General features: G+C 42.5%; 1 protein-coding gene across 2 annotated transcripts; it reads right to left on the bottom strand.

Annotated features, from left to right (window-relative positions):
• Positions 1 to 1,505: 1,505 nt before the first annotated feature.
• On the bottom strand, positions 1,506 to 6,087 carry IFNLR1 (interferon lambda receptor 1). Of its 2 annotated transcripts, none has more exons than XM_019471249.1 (7): positions 5,858 to 6,087; positions 5,040 to 5,163; positions 4,598 to 4,779; positions 4,041 to 4,183; positions 3,338 to 3,494; positions 2,717 to 2,844; positions 1,506 to 2,492 (listed from the first exon to the last, which is right to left on the bottom strand). In XM_019471249.1, exons 1-7 carry the CDS (start codon positions 5,913 to 5,915, stop codon positions 1,584 to 1,586), a joined length of 1,701 nt encoding a protein of 566 aa, XP_019326794.1. In that variant the 5' UTR covers positions 5,916 to 6,087; the 3' UTR covers positions 1,506 to 1,583. The 2 variants fall into 2 exon arrangements, with proteins under 2 accessions (XP_019326794.1, XP_009274512.1); XM_009276237.1 differs by having other exon boundaries at positions 1,584 to 2,492; positions 2,717 to 2,841; positions 5,858 to 5,915.
• Positions 6,088 to 7,905: the final 1,818 nt, after the last annotated feature.

The following is a 7,905-nucleotide window of genomic DNA, read 5'->3' as shown; positions in this document are numbered from 1 at the left end:
GTTTGGTGGGCATGGTGGTGTTGGGTCGACGGTTGGACTTGATGATCTTAGAGGTCTTTTCCAACCTTAATGATTCTATGATTCTATGATTCTACGTACCTAAGGACACTTTGCGGAGGACAGGTGAGAAAAAAAAGGAAAATTCTAGTTGATGAATCTTTTCTACCACCTCCCCTTTTTACTTTAATTCAGGACCTTAATTAGTACATCTTGCTTTCCTCTTTCAAAGCAGTTCCCAACCCCTCCTATCATCCTCTACCTCTTTCTGATGTTCTGATTCTCTGAAGATGTCAGCTTTAATACCCTCCATCAGCACCCTTCCCTCATCTGAGACAACTCTTTCTGAATGCAGAGAATGGCTATTGTGTGTCTCCCTCTTTCCTTTAATGCTTTGCTTTTCTACGTGTCCTTTTACTGGAATAAAATGGGAGAGTATGTTCCTGTGAGATGTGAAGAGTGCAAATTAAAAATACACTGAAAAGGTCAGTACTGACCAGTGAAGAGAGGCCTTGTCTCTCCTGTGCCTTTTGCTGGTGGACTTCTGATTTGATTCTTTGCTCAGAGAGATGGTCACAGTCCTGGTCTTTCAGTGACTCAGAAGGAAACCTGGCTGGGAAGTCTCATGGGATTCCACTCAAACCAAAGCATTCGGCATGGGAAGCCCATGATTAAGTCCTGTTTTAAAATGTAATGTTTTTCAGGATGAGCTGCAGTCACCCTTTGTAATTCTGGGAAACATAAAAACACACACACAGAGTTATATATCAAAATATTATTGCCTCTGCATAAAGCAGCTCTCAGACATTCTGCACAGCAGGGGGAATTTCAGTGTCAATAAGTATACTTGTATAAAAACAAAAATAAATAAATAAACAAACATGCTGCACATTTATCATTTTGACTTCAGTTCGCTCTGTTGAAACACAGAAGGTGATCTCTGTCGGTTGAGGTGTAGATCTTTTCATCCCACAAAAAGCAAAGGTTGTTAAACGTCTCTGTAAGGTACTTCCAGTCAAGCAGGGGTGCAGTTTCTTGTGCAGTTACAGAGAAGCAAATGTAATGTTAGCAGTTCATCCTGGCTCAAAATCAACATGCAGGCACAACACTCTGTGTTTTCAGAACCCAGCTGATGGTTTCACACAGGTCCAGGTTGTGTTTTTGCTGTCTCAGAGGTGTTTTTGCCTTTCATAACTCACATGTAAAAGTTACCTTGCTCTGAAGTCTCAGGTGAACACAAGGCACTGCGTGTTTGCTGTGTGACACCTACATGAGTTATCACTGCATGCCTCACCCCTGGCTGGGTTCGAATAGTGTGCCTCATACCAGAGCCCTAACACCTTATCACAGCTGTACTTGTACAGAGGGATGGTGAACGTACGTTAGTTACTTAGCAATAAAAATACACCTTTTGTGTCCCTAAAGCCTTGATAGGCCAGACATCAGTAAAAAAACTCTGTCTAAGTGAATAAATACAAAAAGCACTGCTATCAGTTATTTGTCCTTGTTCTTGTTTAGGTATCCTTGCCTGGATATCTGGAGCTCTCTAGCATTTTCCAGGCACGCCACAGAACTGGTAGGGTACTCTAGCTCCTTCCCATGTAATGTGTGTGCTCGTAGCCTTTGAATTTAAACTTTTGATCATATTTTTCCTCCATATTTGAAGTTTCAAATGCGTCACTTAGCACCGTGGATGCAGGAGGTGTCCCTTCTGTAAAATTATCGCTGTCACAGTCACTTGCAATACCTTCATCTTCTGCCACTTGTAACGTCTGAAAGGAAATGAGCAGCTCGGTGCTGGGATCCTCACTGAGCTGTGATATCTCACCGATCTGGTCATGCAGATCAACTGTTGGTTTCTGGTAATACTTGGTGAAATGATGAGCCTTCCTATGCAGGTAGTGCTCATCGACTGGAAGTTTGGCACAAATCCCCTCCATCAGTGTTTGAAGCGGGATCATTTCCAGGCATTCATCCCTGTCTGTATCATGCTGTCCATGTTCCCTGGGACTTGGGAATCTCACATCAGTGAGGGATATTCTTCCCAAAGAGGAACTGTGAGAAAGGGATGCCTTCTCCTTTCCTTGGGATCCTGAGGTGTCCACCTCTTTCTTTCTTATTGGAAAGAATGAAAAACCCAAGGTACTTAGGTCAAGCACAGATTCACTATCCACAGAGAGACCTCCAGATCCGGAGTCCAAACTAGTTTCCTCCTGAGCTGTTCTGGATGGTTGACAGATGAGATGTCTCTTTGGAAACTGAGCCATTTCAGTGTATGGGATGAAAGTACTGCTGTCCTCTTCCTCTTCCTCCTCTTCTGATGATGATGATGAGAGGAAAGAAGCCATCCATGGTAGGTTGTTTCTTGCTAAAGTTTTGTTTGTCTTCCTTTGTGACTTTGGCTTCTCTGTGCAGATAAGAGTGTCCCTGAAGAATTCCTTTTCACTGGGCTCACAGTGAAAGGCTGGTCCAGCAGCTTTTAAATGAGATAAATCCTACCAGCAAAGAGAAACAAGACACACAGATCAGTGAGTTAGTGATGCTTTTTAAAGAAAAGTTTGGATATAGGACATGCCAGAATCAAAGCTTACTTATAAAGGGACTTATGAATGCAAAACTGAGAAGCGCAGAGCCCATGCAACTCCCCCACTCCTCCCCAGTTACCCTCTGAAGATCAGCAAGACTGAGTCAGGAGGGGACCCCAACATTTGGGCCATACCAAAGCATGAGGCATCTTCTTTCGCTTAGCATCTTGTTTCAGCAAGCAGATGATGAAGGCACTTGTCAGAAGGATGGGGAGCACAAACACAGAGATCATGGCAGAAAATGGGAACTTCCATTCCACTGCTGAAAAAGAAAAAGACAAAAATAATCTCCTGCTGGTGGTATATTTTATGCTAATAATGGGCTATTATACTCAGCTTTTCTTTCAGAAATCTCAGAAAATGTTAGGCTCAAGATCCTTATTTTACAAATTAAGGAAAGGATAACAGACTTGCCTAAGATCTAAGTCAGAGTCACAGACAGAAATGAACGTTGATACCAGCCAGTGCCTTACTTGGAGCAGGTAAAATGCAGGAGAAATTTGAATATTCCCAAAATTTCATTGTGAGCATAACTCAAGTAGAACATTTCAGGATTTTCAGGAAATATTTCAGGGTTGGATTTTTTAAATGAAAACATTTCTATAGAAAGCAGACACCTTTCACTAGAATATCCAACTAATCCATTTAACAGAAAGCACTTTTTTTTTCGTTGAAAGCTAATTTTGATGGAAATGTTTGACTTGCCCTAATCCCATTTGATGTTTCACCACATCCTTTTCTCAACAGGGACATACCTTTGTGGTTTAATAGCACACATACTGGTTGGGAGAATTTGCTGCGCTTGAAGTCAATGCTTTGGAAGGAAGATCTGGCACTTAAACAGTAGTTGCCTCTAAGTGCAGTGGTGTCGATAGTCACTGTATTCTTCCTAAAGATACCTTCGTATTGCTTCTGTTTAGAAACAAAAAGAACAGAGAGTTGGAAAGATGATTCTTTCATTATTTGAGTGGTGTTTCTCTACCTTTTTAGCCCATGATTCTCTTCATCATGTTGTGTGGCTCCAGTAGTCAGAAGGTGCATGGAGAGACACTTCATGTCTTGCTTGCTGTTTGTAGCAAGCATCTCTCCTAGGGCTTAGGGATTCTAGGGTGGGATTTCCAGCTCGTGCTGTGCTCTGTGCTTCCATGGCATGCTGTTAGCAGTACCTGAACTAGTTGTTTTAAACCTCAGATATTGCCCTATTATACTGACTATAGTGTAGCCTCCCCATCACATCTTCCTGATAAAAATAGAATAGGAAAGGGAACTACCAATAAAATAAGGATGCACTCACACACATCTACTTCTTTTCTCTGTCTTTGGTTTAACTCTGGTTTGTCCATTTCAGTTTCTCCAGGCCCTGGATCCAGTCCCTCCCTGCCCAGAAATTTGAAGCTATTTCAATTCAAGCTGGGCATCGTTCCTCTGTTTCATCTAAGAAGTACCACTTTTACTGACCTTGTCTTCAGATCCAGCTTCCCAAAGGTTCAAGTCATACATCCAAGAGAAACTCTCCACACAGGTGGCCAAAGGAAAGGAGGCATTCACATGGATTAAGTTCTTCTTTACATTCACATTTAGCACTGGGGGAGCCAGTTCCACTGTAATTGAGTGATCAGACATAAGAATAGTGCTTGCTTGTGTCTTAGCTTCACAGAAGTAATGCTTTTCTGTGGACCGGTCTACACTTCTGACTGTTATTTGTGATAGACATGAAGGAAGGAGGAAGGCAAAGGAATACCTCTTTTTTATCTAACATACCCCCACTGGTATGTGGAAAGCTTGAAACCAGTTTGTTCACCTAGAGCACTGATGAACAAATTCTGACACCTGCTACAAAATTTATTTTCAAATGATCATGGCTCATTGTTGTTTGTGCTCACTCAAATCTCTGTCATTCATAAAGCTGCTTGTTACTGTTTCTCTTTCTGTGGTGTGTGATCTACTCATTTGCTCATGCCAACACTGTTGTTGGGATGTCCTTTCACCCAGGCTGTAACCTAACAGACACTCACCATCCAAATAGTATTCCTTGAACTGTGATTCTACCCATGGTGACTGGAATCGTCCAGAAACAGCTTTTACTCGAGCCCGGACTTTAACAAAGAAGTTTGGAAGCACACAAGTCAGATTGCAAGAGGTACTGCGAATATTTTTGCAATGAGGAACCTTTATCCATTTGTCCATGCGTTCCTGGCTAAAAGAAGAAACAAGCACACCATAACATTAAACATGCTGGTTTATTATAATTGATAGAGCAAGAGAAGGAAGTGTTTTGGAGGATGGGTACCGAATCTTGCTCAGAGTTTGGAGCACTTTCCAGACGGATAAGGATTGGTTTTGGTGAAAGGTGAAAGGACGCAGCCAGGTCACTGATCATAATGATATTGATTAATAAATGCACAGATGTTTGCCCTGTGCCATACTTTCAGTCAGACATCCTTTGTAAGGGCTTACCTTTCATACCTCACAGTGTATGTCACATCTGGTGGAGAGCCTTCTCCTGGAGTCCATGTCAAAATCATGTCAAAATCCTTTGACAGTAATGTAACATTTTGAGGAGGAGGAAGTTGAACATGACCTGATTGAAAGGGAACATTACATGAATGATTTAAAATATCTTTGGGGATAGGAAATATCACCTGGTTTTGACCAAGGTGGTTTCAAAATTTGGGGCAGAGCAGCTCAGTTCATTTAAGACTGGAAATTGGCTATGGAAGCAGCTATGTCTGTGATGTAGTCGTGTTTTCCTCATCTCTTTTAAAACATCTTCATCTCAACAGCTTTTAGAATTAGGACCTACATTTGTGTGAACCATCCTATTCTAAAATTTGGGTGACTTCCCCCATGGTCTCACTGGATTTCACTGTGACCTGGTTTACAACCCCACAAACTCCAACCTGACTCCCTTGCGCTCCCACCTCGTAGCCCCTGGATGAGGCAGACATAGCCGGCTCACACCACTCATTCAATCCCAATTCTTCAAAGGCAGATCCTACCACGAACGCAGGAGATGCAGCATGCAGGCTTGTGACTTGGACTTTCCTGGTACTTACTGTTTCTGATAGGTAAATACGTACATCGCTAGCCTTCAACAAGACACATTCTACAGACAGATTTTAAATTGCCATTTCTTTACAGTGGAATATTTCACTTTATGTGAATCATTCCCATTTAAACTGCTTAAAATTTACCTGTATATGTCTTTCCTCCTACAAGCAAAGCCACATAGCATAGCGAAATGAAAAGTAACAAAGAAGACAGCTGTACCATACCTCTAGTCTGCCTCAAGAAGCACAGTGCCATCAGGACTCTGACTTTCCAGGTAGACATGCCGAAGCAGAACTTTTCCACTTGTAATATATTTCTTTTCCTGCTACCTTTTCATCATGTTGTTTTCTTGTATTAAGTTGTATGAATTATGGAGGAGCATGCAGTTAATGAACTGCACACATGTGCACAGCCTCACTTCCTGGTACGGCCCAAATATAGCACTGCACATTGAACTGGGAAAGGAGCAGATGTGAGACTGCTTTTGATGAACGAAAAATGTAAAGATTGCAGTACTGCGCCCTCCAGTGTAACATAACTGATCTCTGTCACAGGCTACGTGCAAAAGGAACACAGTAGAACAGTGCGAGCCTTATCTTGTGAGGCACCTCATTAAAAAATTGACCTTTGGAATTTACCTGTGTGGCTGTGAAATATTAATAGAAATCAAATAAGGTTTTACTGCATGAGATATCTGATAATAACCTAGCAATAATAAAAAACAGTAATCAATCAGTAGTATGTGATATTATGATACTCCTGTGTTTACAAGAGATCAAGGATTTTCTCTCAATTTGTTTTTTGGAAGTTGGGGAATTACTCCACTTTACAGATGGGGGAAGTAAAGTGCAGAAACGGGACAGGGATCTGCCCCATACACAGTGTGGGCGAATGAAAGGGCGTGGATCCTTCTGATAAATCCTGTGGTTCTATTGAATGCCAGTGTTGCAATTTCCTTGTATCTTAGTTACCACTTATCAATTATTTGTCATCAACCCAAAAATATCAGTCAAGATCATGACCAGTTGCCAGGACTGTGCCAACACATGGATGGTTCTTGGCTCCTGCACTGCCTGATCGATGAGCACATTGGCTGTTGGCCTTGGCATTTGCAGCTGTGAAACTCTTGAGGTGTTTGTGTTTTCAGCATGCAGTACCTTTAAACTCCAGAGCTCTCCTGGGGCAAAGCTCAGTTCCTAAGTTGCTGCTGTATGTTACAGCCTCACGTGTCTTCCTAAAGCAAAGTCATGGAGACAGCAGTTTTGTTCTGCGTGTATCAGAAACATAGCAGGAAACATCCTGGTTCAGCCAAGTACAATGATGTGCCCAGGCGCATGTGCTTGGAATAGCTGTGCCATTGCATCCTGTGCACAGAGAGAGAAGGGGGAAAAATAGCCCGATCAGTCTTGCTGTTTGGTTGCCACATCTACTCTCCTGCTCTTCCCATCACAATCACATCCAGGCCCGTGCCATGAGGAAAGGAAATGGCTCAATGAAGTTACACACAGAAGGTAACACCAGCATAGAGAACAGGGGCTTTTCTGGGTCTTCCCCAGATGGAAAACTCACCAAGCCCAGCAGACAGCCCGTTGCTCTACCTGTGAATGTCAAGTCTGGGTATAAGCAGGAGAAGAGCCGATGGAGCTGGGATTTGTATTGGCAAAAGCTTGTACGTTTACCAGGAAGGTATCAAATGTGTCATTTCCCTGAACATGGTACCATTCAAGCCGTAGGAGGAGATGCAGTTACAAGTTTCTTCAGTCACAACTTTCTCCAAAAATCTCCGTTTCTTCTTACCGTGGGCTTCTATTACCAGTACTTTTCTTGTTCCTTGGCTGTTTTGCTACCTCTGTTTAATTTCTATGAAGTTTCTCTTTCTCATGCAAAAAGAACTATAATCCTTTATAAGGAAAAAAACAAAGCTAAGCATCTGGAGGGTCCTAGGTCTATCCCCCTTCAGCATCAGAACTGCAGAGCTAGTCCCAACACATGGCTCTTAGGCTTCCTGTAGCAGCCTGAACAAAATAGGAAGCAATTCTAGGGCCAGTCTCATTAAGGTCTTGCTAAGAGCCCTCAGGCAGCTTCTCTTAAAGATGACATGTGATTTTTAGTAAGCGTTTGCAAGAGGTGAATCTTATCATCATCATTGTTTCCCGTGAAACATCAGCCCTGAAATCTGGGCTCCACCGGACTCTGTGGCAAAACTCCCCGATTTTGGCATGACTGAGAACCTGTCCCAGGAAAAACAAGTGTGCAGCAAACTGCGGGGGGG

This window comes from Aptenodytes forsteri, unplaced genomic scaffold (assembly GCF_000699145.1).
Source record: "Aptenodytes forsteri isolate BGI_AS27 unplaced genomic scaffold, ASM69914v1 Scaffold321, whole genome shotgun sequence".
Taxonomy (NCBI): domain Eukaryota; kingdom Metazoa; phylum Chordata; class Aves; order Sphenisciformes; family Spheniscidae; genus Aptenodytes; species Aptenodytes forsteri.
Note: the sequence above shows the minus strand (reverse complement) of the source record. Positions and strands in the feature narration are given on the sequence as shown.

Bases quoted from the DNA above. Each gene is read 5' to 3' on its own strand.
- IFNLR1 (XM_019471249.1), bottom strand. From the start codon at position 5,915: ATGTCTACCTGGAAAGTCAGAGTCCTGATGGCACTGTGCTTCTTGAGG. The intron at 5,164-5,857 runs GTATGGTACAGC...CCTTTCAATCAG, and splicing joins CTTCTTGAGGCAGACTAGAG to GTCATGTTCAACTTCCTCCT. The intron at 2,493-2,716 runs GTATGGCCCAAA...CTTTGCTGGTAG, and splicing joins AGAAGATGCCTCATGCTTTG to GATTTATCTCATTTAAAAGC.